The 19,733-nt window shown below is 40.0% G+C and overlaps 1 protein-coding gene across 1 annotated transcript in view; it reads left to right on the forward strand.

Moving 5' to 3' along the window:
- The window catches only part of DLEU7 (deleted in lymphocytic leukemia 7), a 130,960-nt gene extending 111,849 nt beyond the window's left edge, over positions 1-19,111 (forward strand). Inside the window, exon 2 of the mRNA XM_010363819.2 lies at positions 16,901-19,111. Coding sequence (XP_010362121.1) covers positions 16,901-16,924 — 24 coding nt within the window. The 3' untranslated portion in view covers positions 16,925-19,111. The remainder of the gene's footprint in view (positions 1-16,900) is intronic.
- The last annotated feature ends 622 nt before the right edge of the window (positions 19,112-19,733 follow it).

Here is a 19,733-nt window from a genome sequence, read left to right on the forward strand (position 1 = left end):
ATAAATATATCTGATAGGATTCTGAAAAAAAAAAAAGTTATACAAAGATTTTCAACTGTGCAGGTGTGGGTGTCATTGCCCCAACCCTCACCCCTGTAAAGGGTCAGCTGTATGTTAAGGAGGGGAGACAGTGATAAAGGAATACCTTTCAGTAGTGAGTATGATGTGCACATGAACAGGTGACATGATGACATAATTTTTATATTCCAGGCTTAGCATTTGAGAGAAATGTGTGCTATTTGTAAAGAAAAAAATGTCAATGGACTCATGAACATCCTTAAAATGACTAAATTATCACAAATGACTCTGAGAAAACAAACACTTTTGTTCTGTAATCTTTGGGGCAGGCAAAAGAAGAGCTGAGAAAGGCTGATGAAGTCAACGCTTGGTGGGTGCCTATGATACACTTTCCCAAAGAACTTGGCCCTTCCCCATGGAGATTTAGTCCTATTAACCTCACTGAAAAAAAATAGGGATTTCCTGGAAAAATACTTTTGGGGAGTGTAGCATACTTTATGTCCTTCTTGGAGATCTATAATGTAAGTTTACTTATTAAAGCTTTTGAAAAGTTCTACAGTATAAAACCTATTAAACTTTATTTAACCTTGTGTTTAGATTTTAAATTCTAGAACTCATTTGAGCATAGAGATCCCTTTTGCACATAAGACCTATTAACATCACATAGGACCAATATTTCGCAGACTATATCTAGGGAACTGCAATGTTAGTCTGTTACATTTCTTGTCTTTAAAATAACTAGTTTCTTATCTGTAATTGGAAAAAGCTGCAGACACTCATCCCCGCCCCCACCAAAGCCCAATCTCATGTGATTCCTTTACAACCTAAGGACTAGCTTCTTCCTATCTCCTGATAGGTGTTCCTGCGGCCAGTGCTGGACCCAGAGGCCAAGAAGGTGACCCTGCCAGGTATGAACATCTGCAGCCTGAGGTGCACTTCAAAATCTTGCTCTCAAAAAGTCAGGACTGCACCTGCGAGCTGTTAGAAATGCAAACTCTCAGGCACCACCCCAGATCTACTGAGAAATAAACTTTATTTTCATCAGATTCCCAAGGTGACTTACATGCAGTGATCCAGCGCCCTCAGGGGAGAAGCAGGGAGAAGATGTCTCATTCTGGAAGATGGTGCAGGCTGCGGAGCCAGCTTGCCTGGCTTTGACACTGAGTGTTCGTGCAGAATAACCCGAAGTCACAGCAATGTGTGGCTCTGCACATCTTGAGGGTGTAGTGGGGATCAGTGTAGGGTCTGAGAAAAGCCAGGAGAATAACTTGGAATCTCTTCAGGGAAGTGAAAGAAGACTGGCCCAGGGAACTGAGACCAACAGACACAGGAACCCTGCAGGTATTCCTGACGTGATTCCTTGGGAATCACAGCGAGCCCAGGCTTTGGGGGATGTAGCTTCTCATGAGAGTCAGGTGAGAATGATGGGCACAGCCCTTCACAGGTGTGGCACCTCAAACCAGTTGGGTGTTAATGACCCCCACCTCCCAGATGACCAACTCGGTGGCAAAGAAAATACTGTGATTGCATGCAAATGTGAAATCAGGCCTCATCCTGGATTACCTTCACATTCACTAAACAAATTAGTATTTGGTTGGAGCTTTTGTTAATTCTTCAATCCTCACCCACATATGCATGCACACATGCTTACTAAAAACAGAGAAAAAAAAATACCTAGAGCTCATACTTGTGAATGTCACAAGATAATTTCTCAATCTCTGCATCTTCATACATTTGGAAACCTCCTTGCTCACACACACACGCACATGCACATGCACACGCACACATGTATGCAAGGGTGTACAGAACTTCTGTTTTGGGTAACACTTAGCACATATTAAGGACAAAAAAGTCATAGACCTCACAGGATTATAGTCGTCAGCATAGCAACAATTCTGTAGCTCGGAGGAGGTGGCTCTTCATTCCATTGCCTGCTGTGAGTTTTGTCTCACATTGCTGGGTAACTCTAGCAGATGTACGGTATGTGCAGTGCTCAAAACATTGCCCAGAGAAACATATAAAATTGAGGATATAAATAATTTCACCTTCCCCATGCCCCTACTTTCCTCTTGCCTCTTGCTGATAAGAAAAAGATTAACTGGATTAATTGGCATGTGTCATCCAATAACCTCAGTAAGTCTAGAAACATAAAATCTCCAGGCTGTTATGAGTGAAGCTGGTTCCATTTTCATTCCCTAAGGGCCCGGAAAGTAGGGGGCGTGGTCAAGGTCACAGCCCTAATTAGAAACTGCCACCTAGACTCATAGGTACTCAGCCCATCCCCGAGGTGCACCCATGCCTGGAGAAGTAAAAGGCACAGCCAGTGGGCTCTCAGAACGATGATACTCATACATGAAGACCTCCCGTGCGATCCACAAATTTCACTGCAGATGGGAAAACCTTTCAGAAAGTGTCTCAACCTATTTTTTTCAAACATTGTGAATTTTGGCAAAAACTTTTGCGATTTGAAAATGCAACATTTACCCTTAATTTAAACCCTTGTGTATTTTCAAGGGAAATTTAAGTTAAAAAACATGTCTTTCTGGTTAAATGGAAGCCTGTGCTCCGTGAAAGGAGGGGGGAAAGTTAGGGGGCTGTTGCAGGCTGGTTCTCAGGGGGATTTGGGGAGAAGCTGTTGAAGTTGGAGAAGTAAACTGTCAGCTGAGGAGGGGTGTGTGGGGGAGCTAGAAAAACAGAAAAAGGAACGGGCACGTTGCCCTGGGGGATGGTCAAAGAAGGCAAATCAACAAAGTATTGAGGTGGAGAGGCCTGGCTGGGGATCTCATGAGTCTAATAGCACCCAGAGGTTATCAAGGCCATGTTACTCAAGTGTCCTGAGGCCACAGGACAGGAGTAGGGAAAGCAGTCATGTAGTTTGTTGACTATGATTTTCACCATTACTTCTCCAAGACACTGACAGGTCCCTCGAAGGCAGGAATCACACTGCCTTGATCTTTGTATCCTTGAGGCCTGACATAATGCTTAGTTGCACACAAATGATGCTGCAAAAATGCTGCAAAAATAGATGATAAGTAAACGAGAAAAATAAGGTATTTCCAATCCAAACCACCAAAAACTAATTAAGCCTACACCAAGACCTTCATGATTAGGGTTCCTTGTTAGTAGTTGTAGAATACCTCTCAAACTGGTAAAATAATTGTTTGACTTATTGAAATAAAAAAAAAATCCACTGGTTGATGTAGTACAGAAAAATAAAATAAAATAGAAAAACTTTGTCAAACTCTGTTCAGCTTGTCAGATTAACCCAGCAGCTGAACCATGGCTCTAGGTGGACACAGCATCTCCTTCCCCTCCCATGCCCCTGCTCCTGATCACTACTTGATTTCCTGCCTTCTCTTTGTTAATTTTTAAAATCTACTAGCTCTTGATGAAAACATGAAATTATGCTACATGGGCTCACTTTTCTTTCTGAATATCATAGATAGCTAATTCCTTTGTAATCTCGTAGATAGCTATTTCCACAAGCCTTGGGGGTGGAGCAGCTGCTGTCTGGGCTCAGACCTGAGGCAGAGCTGGGCAGGAGCTCCATGCATGCAGAGCCTGTCTTGATTAAGGAGGGAAAAACCAAACCTCAGATCTTAAGCAGCACACAGCCTCTCATCCTCCTACAATCTGGCAAAGTGGTGCACAAGTGCACATCACTAAGGATCAAAGCAGGTTAGAACAGAAGGAGATTTTAGGAATTTCCTAATTTTGTCAATGAGGAAATCACAGCCCATGACCACTTGACTGGCTGGCAGAGATTGGGATCTGGATTCCCTTCTTTTTGGGTCAGTGGGCTTTCCTTTGCAGACACTTCATACCTGTGGCCAGTGGAGGCAAGGTAGCTCACTGCTGGCACCAGGCCAAGACTCAAGGACATTGCAAATGGGGAGCTGGGCATTGTGGTCAACTGACTTTGGCTTACATACATACAGTCAGACCAGACCATGGGCTATTGATATTAGTGCTGTTTGGAAAGTATTTCCAGGTCTTCTGGAAGACCTGTGGTAGGAAGGCCTTCTGCCCTTTGTTGTGGGATCATATAATTAGTTTGAGGCAATGTAGGTTACAAGCAGAAATGATGTATGCCACTTTTAGACTGAAGCATTTAATTGCTGATATGGGACCCTCAGAGTCGCTTTCTTTTTCCTTTTAGTGTGGCAACCAGTGACATTTGAAATGGTGGTTGCTCCCACAGTTTGGGCTCCTGAGTAATGCTGATGAGCAGAGCTCACCCTGATGCAATGGGCTGCTAGCTTGAGTGAGTGAGGCATGTGCTATAAGATCTGGAGGGCTTTTGTTACTGCAGCAACACCCAACATATCCTGGTTGACAGAATCTCCTCTATCATTTCCAAGGCAATTGACTCTTTCTCTGTGCCTCTCTTCCCTTTCACTATCCCAACTTTCCCTCTAATTCACTTTCACCTTGTTCGGGGAGTCCTTTAATTTTTGTTGTTGTTGCTTTTTTTTTTTTCTGCCAGATTTCATCAGTAGGAAAAGAGGAAGAGGAGCTGTGATATTGTGTGCTTTCATCAACCCTCCACAGCATCTTTTTAATAATATCTGAGACTAATGAAAAGATCTCACTCTGATTGCCTTGGAGCCCCAGAGATAAAAGATGAAGTATGGTGTGCATTCACAAAAGAAAAAGGTAACTTTATAATATAAGTTAATAACTAGAACACTGGTGGCAAAGAGATTCAGCCTTTGATCATTATTTTGAAAAACAGTAAGACGAGAGTGATAGCAACTATCATCACGAACAAGGGGATTTCATTAGTTTTAGGTTAATTTGTTTAAAGGACTACATAATCTAAAGCTTTTTCTTCAATTAGTGATGGGCTATGTGCCATTCCAACCTTTATTATTAAATGTATCGACCCTCTGTACCTCATAATTTAAAACATCTTTTTCTTTTAAAAATTTAATATTTTATAAACACAAGGGTAGTACATGCTCAGTGAATAAAACCTGGAAAACACAGAGAAACACAAAGAAAAAGTTCTAGAATTTGCTCTCCTTCTATGACCCAGAAATAACCATTCAGCATTTTGTTCATGATCTTGGAGACTTTCAACTATATAAGTATATATGAATATAAATTATACATATATGTGTGTGTGTGTGTGTACATATATATATTATTTTTTATTTTTTATTGCTATAGACTGAACTATACTGCACCCCAGAAATATTCATAGGTGGAAGCCCTAAGCTCCAATGTGATGGAATCTGGAGATGGGGTCTTTGGGAGATAAATAGGTTTAGATGAGGTTTTGAGGGTAGGACTTTCACGATGTGATTAGTACCCTTATAAAAAAAGACACCAGAGAGGTTTTTCTCCCTCTACTTCCCCTCATGTGAGGACACAGCAAGAAGGTGACTGTCAATAAACCGGAAGAGGCTCTCAGCAGAACCCAACCACAGTCACACCCTGGTCTCAGACTTCCAACCTCCAGAACCATGAAAAACAAATTTCTGTTGTTTAAGCCACCCCCTCTATGGTATTTCGTTATGGAAGCCTGAGATGACAAATATGTGTGTGTGTATGTGTACAATTATTGTTTAAAACTACTGAAGAATATTATGCAATGGTAGCTAATAGATATAGAGGTCCACAATCTTTGTTGTTTTTTTAAACTAGGGGATGTTAATGTATATTGGGAAGAATATACATTAATTATCAAACAAAATCGATAGGCTAATTATCAAATACAATTGAAAGTCTAGTTACCAAATACAATTCTTCCTGCTAGGTTTCACTTCTTTAATAAGAATTATTAGAAATAGGTAATTTATTTGACTTAACATTTCCACTTGAAGAAATTTAATCTGTAAAACAGATGTATGCAATAAAATTTATATTAAAATGTTTATGAAATCTTTATTGCACTGAAAGTTAGAAACATACTAATGTTTAGTATTAAGGAATTGCTTAAGAAAATTTGATACATTTATCAATACAATAGAAGATTCCATAGCCTCTAAAGTTATTTTGCAAAAGACTGCAAGTAAAACTGGAGAGATCTGAATAAGATCAATGGAATGCTATGATGTCAATATCCTGGTTGCCAGGTTGTACTGTGGGTTTTCAAAATGCTACTATTGGGAGAAATTAGATAAAGGGTACACAGAATCTCTGTAGTATTTCCTACAACTACATGCAAATCTATAATCATCTCAAAATAAGTTTAATTTTTTAAGTAATGAAAAAAAATTGTGGGAATGGTTTATGAAGGACAATAGTACTTGAGGATGAACTTCTTGTTCTGAAACTCTAAAGTAATAGATTAATGTTATGGTAGAGAATTCCGTGAAGGTAGCCAAGTATGTTGCTAAGTGTTCTTTAAATAGATAAAATTATATTTTGGAAAAGTAATTCCACTGCCTAACCCACTCTGCAATACCGTATTTCTTGTTTTGTGAAATTTTTTTATTTAATGTAAATAAGCAGAAAAATAATACATAGAAAATGTAATTTGTTCATTTATTTACCAGAAATATAGTGGCAAGAATCTCCAAAAAAGATATTATGGAAGAATATTTATTGACTTGGGGATTTGTTAACAAAGTCAAAATACAGATTAGAAAAGGGTATAATGTAATAGAGAAGACGTTTATGGCTATCTCAGTGTTCCCACTGGTTCCTCCTCCTGGAAAAGCAGGTGAGCCCAGTCATGCTCTCACAATGAAACAGAAACACAGGAGACCAGGCCTACCTCTGGGCTTAAAACCAGGACATCATCCCTTCCACCTTATTCTTTGGGCCAAAGCATGTCACATGGCAAGCTGAAAGTCAAGGATGGGGCAGGTCACTCCAGCCATGTTGGGAGGACACTGCAAGTTACCTGACAAAGGGCTTAATTCTAGAAATGAGTGAAAAAACGGGGTCATTCTCACAATCCACACAGCCCCATGTTCTTCTCTACTTGCTATCACCTTCCTCTGTGAAGGAAATGTAAATGGCCTTTACAGAAAAGTTCTTCAAAAGGGTTGTCTGGCTTCTGGCATATATTTGATGAATGAATGGAAAAAAATGCTGGAGATTATATTTTCAGCCTTTGGAGCCTGATATAAATCTCTTTAAAATTTGCATTTCTTACGCAAATCAAAACCACAATGAGATACCATCTCACACCAGTTAGAACGGCAATCATTAAAAAGTCAGGAAACAACAGGTGCTGGAGAGGATGTGGAGAAACAGGAACACTTTTACACTGTTGGTGGGATTGTAAACTAGTTCAACCATTATGGAAAACAGTATGGCGATTCCTCAAGGATCTAGAACTAGATGTACCATATGACCCAGCCATCCCATTATTGGGTATATACCCAAAGGATTATAAATCATGCTGCTATAAAGACACATGCACACGTATGTTTATTGTGGCACTATTCACGATAGCAAAGACTTGGAATCAACCCAAATGTCCATCTGTGACAGACTGGATTAAGAAAATGTGGCACATATACACCATGGAATACTATGCAGCCATAAAAAAGGATGAGTTTGTGTCCTTTGTAGGGACATGGATGCAGCTGGAAACCATCATTCTCAGCAAACTATCACAAGAAGAGAAAACCAAACACCGCATGTTCTCACTCATAGGTGGGAACTGAACAATGAGATCACTTGGACTCGGGAAGGGGAACATCACACACCAGGGCCTATCATGGGGAGGGGAGGGGGAGGGATTGCATTGGGAGTTATACCTGATGTAAATGACGAGTTGATGGGTGCTGACGAGTTGATGGGTGCAGCACACCAACATGGCACAAGTGTACATATGTACCAAACCTGCACGTTATGCACATGTACACTAGAACTTAAAGTATAATAAGAATAAAAAAAATAAAGAAAAAAGTAATCGGAATAGTCCTGTATTTACTAAGGAAAATAAATTCATTGTTTCAAAACTTAAAAAAAAAAAAAAATTTGCATTTCTTTTCTAGTGATTTTGAAGGTATTATTCATACTTATTGGATGTTGTGTTGTTCCTGCTGTGAAATACTCTGCCTTCCACACTAGCTAGTACTTCCCATTCCTAGACTTTCTAGTGCTGCCTTGCAAGGGTTGGCTTGCTTCTCACTGGCATTTCCTTCACAGGCATTTGGCAGTTGAGTTTTCAGTTCTGTTGATCTTTTTACCTGTTCTCCATCTTTCAAAAATTTGACTTCCTTTGTCCGTTGTTTCTTCTTCCGTTTATAATTTAGTATTATTTTTATTCATTTTTTGCCATTTTGGTAGTAACATAAATAATATAACAAAAAATAAGCACACATTTAAGTCATATATATTATGAATATTATTTCCCAGTTTATCACTTGCATTTTGTTTTTTTTAATGCTAGATGTATTAGTCAGGGTTCTCTAGAGGGACAGAATAAGATAGATGTATATATGAAGGGGAGTTTATTAAGGAGAATTGACTCACACGATCACAGGGTGAAATTCCACGATAGGCCGTCTGCAAGTTGAGGACCAGGGAAGACAGTCCCAGTCCCAAAACCCCAAAAATAGGGAAGCTGACAGTGTATCCTTCAGTCTGTGGCCGAAAGCCCGTGAGCCTCTGGCAAACCACTGGTCTAAGTCCAAGAGTCCGAAAGCTGAAGAAATTGGAGTCTGATGTTCGAGGGCAGGAAGCATCCAGGAGGGGAGAAAAGATGAAGGCTGTAAGACTCAGCAAGTCGGTTTCTCCCATCTTCTTCTGCCTACTTTATTCTGGCCGCACTGGTAGCTGATTAGATTGTGCCCACTCACATTGCGGCTGCGTCAGCCTCTCCCAATCCACTGACTCAAATGTTAATCTCCTTTGGCAACACCCTCAGACACACTGAGGAACAATACTTTGCATCCTTCAATCCAATCAAGTTGACATTCAATATTAACCATCACAATGGGCTTTAATATATAAATATTCTAAATTCATATATAGCCAAATCTACATTTTTTTTTTCCTTTAGGGCTCCTGCTTTTGACATTCAGTTACTTAGGAAGGGCTTCCCTTCCCTGATTTATACAATTATTTGCTCACCTTTTCTATAATTTTAGGGAGTTACTTTTCTTCATCTTAAAAAATTTATCGTGTCAAATTAAGTATAGAGAGGATTGTGACCAGTTCTTATTCCTCTCTGTTAAGAAATAAGTGAGAAAGTGGTCCCACATGTCTACAGGACAAATTTAGGAGGAATATTAGGATAGAATTTAGTTTGAGAATGTTAATCTGCTAAGTAAATTAAATAGCTCCTCTCTATGAAAATAAAACAATAACAACCACAAAACTAATAGTCTGGGATGGTACCTGTGTGTCTTTCATACAGGTTACATGTTGCAGTTAAGTGGTGCTCTCACATACATCATCACATTCCCAAAATGCAGGAGGCAAAGCACTAGATCTGGCTCTCCTAAAGGATGTTTCAGCCTGATCTTGCCCTGATCTAGTCATTAGGCTTGCAAGAGCCCCATTTTTAAAGATCTTACAAAGTTTGACTGGCATATGAAGAAGGAAGGGAAGAAAGGAAAAAAGAAAACACACGGAAACATATTGGAGGTTGTATCTATGCCCCTTGACTCTCAGCTTGCCACATGATGTGCTTTGGCCCAAAGTAGAAGGCAAAAGGGATGATGTCCTGGAGGCTGGCCTGGTCTCCTGTGTTTCTGTACTACTGTGAGAGCATGCCCAGGATCAGCTGCCAGCCCAGGAGGAGGAACCAACGAAACCACTGAGATAGCCATAAAAATGTTATCTATTACACGATACCGGTTTATAATTTGCTTGTTTTTCAACTTTGTTAACAAATCCCCAAGTCAACGGATATTCTTCTACAATATTTGAATTGTGCCTACTCCACAAAGTGAGAACTAGAAGAATGTGATGTTCGGGTCAGCTTGTTTTAGCATGCTTCTTCAGGCTTGCCATCAGCTCCAAAGGAATAGAGAAACTGTAAAAGATACTCTAATTCAAGTGATTATATTCAATTCATTCCATTTTTCTTATAAAACGGTCGAAAGTCACGTCTAATGTGAGTCAATTCTAACTTGCTAACTAAAGCACGTATTAATTCCTACGGACATTGAACCACAGCAGTATATTCACCTGGTTGTTGTAACACATGAAAATTCACAAACACGACTCAAATCCAAGATGACTGCACCTAAACCTACACAGAGAAAAGAGATTTTAAAACAGTTGTTTCCTGTCTGTTCATGCTGGGACCCAAATACACATTCAAACATAACAGTTGCCACATTATTCTCCAAAAGTGTCAACACAGAGCTCAATCTTTTAGCTAGTTTAGGTACCTATTAAAGTTACTCTATATGAGGAAGGAGTTTTTAAATTTTTTAATTAATTGAAAACCTTACTAAAAATCTCCATGCTTAAATGCTCAAGAAGAATTTTCACCTCTGCCAACTAAAAGTTACTCATGGAGTTAAGACTTTGGTTCCATGTAAGTACATTTCCACTCTCAAAAATGTCATCTGTTGTAACAGAATTCCTTAAATCACCAAAAATGTAACATAAAGTTGGCTTTATGTCTGGTTTACTATATAGGCACTTTCCAGAAGAAATTACTCATGATAATGGATTATAACCTGGCCCCTGCAATTAGAATGATGAGGGCCTTCCACATCGCAAGTGACAGTTACAAATGATTTTTCTTTATTATTCCCAAATTCAAAATAAAGAGTCACCTGCTGATTGCTGATGTCCACTGTTTCTCCAGTTTGTTTCCAAGTGGGACAGGTCTGAGTATTTCTAGGTGTGTAGGTGAATTCCTAGTGACTTTAACTGAATTGTTAATGGGAAGACCTCATTACAGAAACAGTAGGAAAACTTCCTATTTTATAACCCCCCTTGTTGACCTTAGTCCTTCTTCTTACCTTAGTCCTGAGAAATTTCACTCAGGTTAGCAATGGATTCTTGTTCATGTGCACTATTAGGGAAAGTCCTTGAGTTATCTTCTAACCAGACCAAAACCATATATGGAAAACTATATATATGAACTAAATTATTAAGTTTCTTTGCTTCTGTCTAGAATTACAGCAAATCTAATGGTCACACACATTATCTCACACTGATCAAAAGGACTTTAATGGATAAAAATGGGGAAATGCTCCTATTTAGCAAAAGGGAGTATTTGATAGACGAAGCCTTTTAAATCAAGGGCCTATGGTGGGGAAAGCAATAAAAGTAACTCTTGGTTGTCAAACAGAATGACTGATTCAGAAAATGGACAATCCCATGAAGAAAAATCCCAGGTTTTAAATGTCCTAGTTTGGCGCTCCATTCTGTTGGTACCTCACTAGTTAGTAGGTTCCTTTTTCAGCTAATAGCCCCTCATTCTAATCACCAGAGGGGAATCTTCGGTCTTCATAGGACTTTATATTCAACCAATTGCCAAGACTTAGAGCCTCCATCTTTGATCTTCTTTTTCTTCTATTTTCTTCTTTAAATTTCCATGGCTCCCAAATGCTTCCACTGTCTCAAAGCTTTTTCTTTGGAAATGTGTTTCTATGTTATGTTTTGGGCTGAATTTATGTATTAATTATTTATTCTCAAGGAAAAATCCAAAGTTGACCATTTCTCATTTCTGAGATAAAACAATTGCTATCTTTTCATCAGCAACATTTTTTTTTTTTTAAACCTGGAGCACACTGATACATTTAAATTAGTGCTTCTCAAATTTCAATATTCATAGAAATCACTTAGGGATCTTGTGAAACTAAAGATTCTGATTCTGTAGGTCTTTGGGGAGGGCCTGAGATTCTGCATTGGAAACAAGCTCCCATGTGATGCTGATGAGGCTGTTTAAGAACCACTTTGAGCAGCAAGATTTAACATTTTCCCATAGCTATGTCAATATTACCTATAGTGTCTTAGCATCAGTGGTGATTTCTGCATGTGATAGTTCGAGTTTTTGTTCTGTTTTCATTTTGCCTGCTTTGTAAATGTCATTATAGGTGCTTGCTTTATAACAGAATAGCAGAATTGATGCAACTACATTAAAACAGAAAGGGAGACATAGTGTCTGGCTGCCTTGGGCATTGCTGTTAGCAGAAATGGAAGTCTTTTAGGGGTCTTAATTTTTAATAGCTATGCTATCAGATTCTCAGTCTTGGCATTAGGGCTAGGTGTTAGAATTTCTCATAAAGTGTTCTGATTTATGGACTCACTGCTCCTTACCATAAAATGAAGAGAAATCCTAAATTTGAAAAACAAAACAAAAAAACCCCCACAGCCTAGCTAATGAGATTTCATGCTATTTGTTAATTAATAAGCATTTAATAGCATGAAGATCAGAATAACTCCAGTTTGCAAAATGTACTTACCATTTTGGAAACATCAGCAACTGAAAAGTGGGTTACATGATATAATGAGTGTAGTTGCCTTTCTCCAGACCTGTTCTGTTTCCTTGCCCTCTCTGGCCTCTTTCTGGCTCCATTTACCTTTTCCACTAGTTTACCAGATGATTCATCAACTTTCTGGCATTTTCCACTTACCATCTGTGTCCAACATCCTGGTAAAATCCAATAAACTTTCTAATATCCAGCATCCCATTAACTATATCCTTGTATATAGCAAATTCACTGGGAGTGGATAGTCATATCATGGCTTCAAGGCAAAGGGCTCTACCACTTTTTGAATACCTACTATGTGCCAAGTTCTGTGTTGGTTGTATCAATTAAATCATCTCATTTAAACCTAAAGTATTAAAGATCCTAAAAAGCCATTTTACAGAAAGATTAGATTATTTTCAATTTATTATTCAGGATAGATATAGCTTTTTTCTTTAACTTCTCAAATAGTTATTGAATTGTATTGGTTTAAATTAAATGCATAATGTGTTTATATAGTATTAATTCAAGAGATACAAAAAGAAATTGAGTGAAAAATAAGTCTGCCTCCTTCCCATCACTCTCATCATGTCTCTACCTAGAAGCAATTATTGTCAACAGTTTTTGATGTGTCTTTCAAAAACTAGGCCATTAAGCATGGCGTACTAGATCTCTTTAAAAGTTTACAACCTGTTACAGAATATATATAAATGTTCAATTACTCGTAACACCTTATTATACAGATTACAACTTAGAAATATATTTTCACGACCATTATGTCATTTGATTCTCCCTACAATCCTATGAACAAGGCAGGGCAGACATTGTTGTTACCACCTTACACATGAAGAAACTGATGTTCAAAAACGTAAAATGATCTGCCCATGTGTATATAGTTAGTGAGAGATCCAGTTCTAGAACAATAACTAGTCTAATGCTCTTTCCATGACATCACGGAAAAGGTAGTCCAAGGATTAGAGATCAAAAAACATTAGCCTTCCTTGATCTCTCAAAGTACTCTTTCTGTATAGTGTCAATTATCAGAGAATTTACTATGTTCAATATGGTACCAAGAGGGCATTATTCCATGTAAATAATATATCATATAAAAACTCAATATTCTGGCTTTGCAATTGTGGTCATTAAGCTGTAACCAAACATTTCAATGAAACAAGGGCTTGAGTTCCTGTTAATGGAGATGTTTGGCCCTTCTCTTGAGATAGCCCTTGGTAATCAGAACCTACACGTTGCTAGAGAAGGGTTGGGGAATTTGTGAATCTGATCTATTAAACAAAAAAGACCAAGCAGGAGGCAATTCTATTCTTTCTTAGAGCTGCCTAATGAACTTGTTTCCTTATTTGGCGACAAAATCCGAGTTGATCTAAAATTTATGCCACCTTTCAGTTACTAACAAATACTTTGTGTTTTAAGATCTTGAAGGTCCAGTTCAGTCTAAAATCAAAGCTTCTGTTGCTCACCCAACTCAAAGCTTCCTGTGTCCCCAGCCCAGACCTGCCTAGGCAGGGTATAGAGGGGAAGCAATACATGGCCAGGTGGCAGGAAGCTGCAGGGTAGCAGCAAGGTGTGTCAGGGCATGACAGCCAACCTTGCCTTTCTGCTACTCTTCTTTGACTCTTCTGCTGCCTTTGGGTCCTCCCACTTCAAAACAACAGTAGGGAAGAAAGGCAAGGTTGCGATTTGGTAGCGTTATCCAGTGTAAACGTTGTCTGAAGGCCGATGCTTTTCTCAAGGGGCATCTTCAGAGTTCTTCTGAAACACCGCCACTAGGGAACTGCCACTGCAGTTTCCTAACACACGTGTCTCCTCCAGTTATGACTTCCCCTCCTCCATCTCTGACTTCTTCCTGCGGGGGTTCCTTGCGTCTCCTGGTGGTTCCTCCTTTTGAGTGGAGTCCCATTCTCGGCTGACAGCCCAGCTCCATTCTCCGAGTCCTCTGGGGCAACATCCCCTTTGCCATGCCATCAGTGGAAGTGCGACTCCTCCAGCTCTCGCCCCCTTTCTCCTTTAGCTGCCACCAGCTGCTCTGTCTAGCTTCTCACCTTCTGGCTTTTCAGGTACTAATCTCTATGTGGTAGGCTGAATAAGGCCCCCACCAAAGATTTCCTTGCCCTAATCCCCAGAACCTGTGAATAGCTTACATTACACGGCAACAGGGACTTTGCAGATGTGGTTAAGGTAACAGATTTTTAGATGAGGGGATTATCCTGGATTATCGGGTAGGCTCAAAATAATTACATGAGCCTTTAAAAGCAGAGAACATTTCCCGACTGAAGTCAGAGAGACGTGGCCTCGTGAGAAGGATTCCACACGCTCTTGCTGGCTCTGAGATGTAGGCGCCTTTGTGCAAGAATCAGAGAGAGGCTGCAAGGAGCCAATGGCAGTCCCTGCCGACAGCCCGCAGGGAAGCAGGGACCTCAGTCCAGCAGGCAAATTGAACTGAATTCCGCCAACAACCTGCAGAAGTCTGAAAACAGATGCTCCATTAGAGCCTCTAGGAGGGAGTGCAGCCTGGCCAACACCTTGATTTCAGCCCTGTGAGGCTTGAAGCCCAGACACCAGCCGTGCCCACTGGACTTCTGACCTAGAGAACTGTGAGGTATAAGCTGTTAAATGTGTGCTAATTTGTTTCAGCAGCAATAGACACTAATACATTCTATGTGTCCCGAAGCCTAAGGGTCCTAGGTCAGCTCTGCAAGTGATTCTCTGGCCCCCTCTTATTTGTGTAAGATGAGGGGAAAACACATGAGAAGGGAGGAGGAAGCATTTTAGCAGCCTGAAAGCTCTGTCTGATAAAATCCTTGCCCTCCTCATTAATTTACAAGTCTCCCCTTATATAGCTAAGATTTGAGCAATGGTTTCTGGGTTATTGGACCCTTTTTTGGGTCACTCCTTAGCAGATGACATCTCTTGAGAATAGATGAGTATTTTTCTTATTTTTATTTTTCTGAGATGGAGTCTCGCTGTGTTGCCCAGGCTGGAGTGCAGTGGCATGATCTCGGTTCACTGCAAGCTCTGCCTCCCGGGTTCATGCCATTCTCCTGCCTCAGCCTCCCAAGTAGCTGTGACTACAGGCGCCTGCCACCACGCCTGGCTAATTTTTTTGTATGTTTTTAGTAGAGACGGGGTTTCACTGTGTTAGCCAGGATGGTCTTGATCTCCTGACCTCGTGATCCGCCTGTCTCGGCCTCCCAAAGTGCTGGGATTACAGGCATGAGCCACCGCGCCCGGCCATAGATGAGCATTTTTAACAACATTTTTTTCTCAGTTCAAAGACGTCAGCTAGCACTGAGACAACAGGAAAGGTCTCATTTTAATATCCTGTTACATAAACGTACTCACAGAATGGCTTTTCCTTTTAGGTTTAACATTCTAATGATATGCCAGATAGATTAGGGTTGCTTGGAAAAAGCTGGATGACAGGAGTTGAGATCCCAGAAAGAGAATTCACCACTAGAGTGGGAAGGAAGACAGGTCAGAAAATAGCTACGTTGCCCAAGACCTGAATTAATGTGGATGAAACAACGCTTCTAGCTCTAGACCTCAGGTATGGCGGGATCCGAGGCAGAGGTGAGAAGGGAGTTTGTGTTCAGTGGCTCACCAGTAAGCAGGATTCTTATGCCTTCCTACAATGATCCTGCAAGAATGGAATAAACTGAGACTACGTAGCTTGAGTATGTGCAATAGTTGACCACTTCCTCTCTGCGTCTTGTGATTTCACAGCTTGAGTTTCTAACAGAGCACGGGAGTGAGAGGAGTCAGGGACAGAGCAGCAGTTCTGTGACAGAGCCCGCCATCTTCATGAGGGTGGGGCAAGGCCCTACTTCCTGGTCCTGGAGGCCACATGCGGGCAGAGTCTGGGTCGTTTTCACATCTGCAGGATGATGTGTCTGAGGAAGAAGGCAGGTGGGAGGCAACATCCTTACAGTCCCCATTCCATGTTGCTGCCTTTAATGAGCTTTTAGGAGGCATGATTTGATAGCCTAGTTTATTTCATAATCAAGCCCAGCTTCCTCTGTTAGGCCAATCAGTACCTATTAACTGAATGCCTACTGTATGAAGGTTTATGACTCTAGGCACAAGTATGTCCCTGATGCTGTTGCTGTTTAGGAATTGTAAGATCATGGATAGAATCCCTTTCCTGTCAGGAGCTCACTTTTTCCATAGAGTGAAGGGCAGCTGTAAGATTATTTCTAGAATTCTATTTTCCTTCCCTTCTCATTTCAGGCAGAAAAAGATGAATATAAAGTATAAAGAAAAAGATTAATATCAAGTATAAAGATAGCTGTAGAAAAGTCTTCTTCCTGGGTTGTTTGAGCTCAAAATTAGGGCCCTTCTATGCATATTTTGTGTTTCTCATGTAATTATCTATAATGGGTAGCCAAGAAATGTGTGTTAGCCCATATCTCCAGGACCTAATGCCATTCCTAAAATGTAATATAGTGCTCAGTAAATATTTGTTGAATCAATGAATATAAAAATGCAAAGCAAGCATTTGAGATATGCTACATTTCTTTCAGCTTCAACTCCTGGCTAATGAGTGAAGAAGGTCACTGTAGGAGTATGAGGACCATCAGGAGCTTCATATTTCAATAACCAGCGCCAAATTCTGAATGCCAGATGGGATGAGATGGGATGTTAAACCGCTTCTTATTACCACGTTGTTGGCCTCCATTGCCTCCGTATTGTTCTCCAATTGCATGGTCTCTGTGGATCTCTGAATTCTTATTACCTCTGATTGGAACGCGCCACAAATCATCCTGCTTTCTTTATCCTCTCTCACCTCCAAGTAATCCTGTCATCTTGCTCCAGTTAGAGCCGCTTCCATTAAGAAGATCATGACAAACTCTCTCCCTATGCCTGTTTGCTCTTCAGGAAAATTATCCCCTGGAAAACTGGATGTTTTAGTTGCTTTTCAGAATGTATTGTCTGGATTTCTTCTGTCTTCCAACATTCCCCCAAGCCAGTTACCTTTGCATTGAAGTAGAATTCAAAAGAAGATAGAGGTTCTGAATTTCTTCCTTTGACCAGATGGAAGTCGTTACATCAGAATGCTGATGACTGCAAAATCTTGGACATATTGTTTTCACAATTAGGAAATGGCAAACACAAAGTTCTTCAGTGCAAAGCCAGCATGCAAGTTCAGCTTCCATTTGCTGCTCTAAATTTTGTTCTTGTTGCTGCCAGTAAACACCAACTGTTCAAGTGAAATCGTAAATCCAAATGTGCCTGTTGGATGAGAGTAAAAAAAATTATATGCTGCATAAATGCTGATGTGAAAGGAGTTTTCAACACACTAAACCAGGGTAGGGGAAGGAACCGAGAAAGAAAGTTGAACTGAATGCAGCTCTCACTAAAAACTTCTTGGTAAAAGCACTACAAAGCCTCTTGATAGAATGTTGATTCAACATACTGTTTAAACCTCAAGGAAAAAAACAAACGCAGATTTGGGATATCAGCCTTAGGATATCTGCAGAAAGTCCTACTTTGAGCACTCATCAGGGTTACCAAAGAAGGCATACACAGATTGTTACAAATCAGAGCAAAGAAAAATCCCGAAGTTCACTCAAAGCTGATGTGGGCATTTGGCCCAGAAGTTGTTTGCTAATGATCAGTCTAACAACTGTAAGTCAAAGTCAGTAGTAGCTAGTACCATGTGCAACAGGATTTAGGAAGTTTTGATCTCACAAATTTACTGTAAGGCTAAGAATCAATGAATGTTTGTACTCAGGTCTCCCTACAGTTAAATTTAATTTGTAACTGGAATTATGATTCAAAGAGATAATTTCATAAATGGTCCCTGAAATTTAATTTTTGATTACCTAAGTTTACAATGGGTTTCTCTTCTCCTTTCCCCCATCATTTTTCTTATGCTGAAACAAACAAACAAACAAACAAAACCTGTGTGACCTTGGAGCTGGCTGCCCTGAGTCCCAGGCTCTGATTTGATTCTGATGCTCCGGAGCCTGCTTTCTCATGTGGGTAGTAATGCCTACCCCGCTGGGTCATTGTGAGGGTTGAACAAGGTAATACATGTTAAATGCCTGGCACAGCCCTTGCACATAAAAGGTCCTTAATAATATTAATTCCCCTTCCAGATTAGACTTTGCAAACAAATGCTTGAAAAACAGAACATTCACGTAGATTGGATTCTCTAGCGTGATGAGGCGCCAGGCCAAGAACCATGCAGTAAAGATCTTCCAAACCAAAGTATTTCAGCATCTGAGAATGGCTAGGGCTTATCTTCATGGCTAAAATAAGCATTTTAATATAAAGCAGGCTTTTTTCTTCTTCATTTTCTTATGGAAAGGAAAGCATTTTCAGAATAATAGTTAAAATCTGTCCTTTGTAGATCTGAAAATGTGAGCAAGTTTCATACTGAAGTCAAGATCTACTGAAAGTGTTAGATGAATGTATAAGGACCAGACGCTGCTGTCAAAAATAAAACAGATGCTGGTGTCTTGAATGCCTCCACGTGCCAAAGCTGAGTTCTTTGACTTATTTTTGTCATTGCATTAATTGATGTATCTGGTTTAATTGGCCAAATTGTTTTTGCTTAAATGTCCGCATTTTCAGTGTTATACTGATATAGTCAATGTTTTTGAGGGTACGGAAAATACCAATATTGGCAAATATATGTGTTCAGAAGAAGAAAAATTGTTCATTTCCACATCCCAGATTTACGGCAATTTAAAAATATATAGTAAAGTGTTGGTTTCTCCTTATGGTTACATCTGAATGTGTATAAATTATCAGAGTCTGTGTGCATTTATTTCCATAGAAAATAATACCAGCAGAGACACAGCCAAGCCAAGCTGAACCTTGCTGAGTGGATTTGAAGAAACACAGGCCAACTCAGGGCAAGACAAACCCAAGAGATAGGAAGTCTAAAATAGTAATAATCAGCCTTTGAAACATTTTCCCTTGGAAAAGGCATCTCAGTCCCACCCTATATTAACAGACCAGAAGAGACACACATGTGTTCTACGTACGACACAGAACGTAAAACCAAAAGGCTCATTCTGAATGCCCAGTCCAGCTTTGAACTGAAACCTTCGTGAAAAAGTAGTGCTTTTGATTCAAAGGAGCTCCGTTTTGAAAGGGAGATGTGAAGCCTAACATCCCATCTATCTGATGCCTGGTCTTCCTTTACACAGCTCTGGCAATGATGTCAACCAATTGATACTTGAACATCTATAGAAATGAGCAACTCAAGCCCCACAGCAGACCACTCTGCCTTTGAATAATATTATTAGAAAATGTGCTCTTATTTTGGACCAAGGCCTATTTCTCTGTAACTGCCACTTACAGGTTCTATTCCTATCACTCAGGGGTCACAGCCAGGCAGAATTC

Source organism: Rhinopithecus roxellana, chromosome 18, assembly GCF_007565055.1.
Source record: "Rhinopithecus roxellana isolate Shanxi Qingling chromosome 18, ASM756505v1, whole genome shotgun sequence".
NCBI classification, from domain to species: Eukaryota; Metazoa; Chordata; class Mammalia; order Primates; family Cercopithecidae; genus Rhinopithecus; species Rhinopithecus roxellana.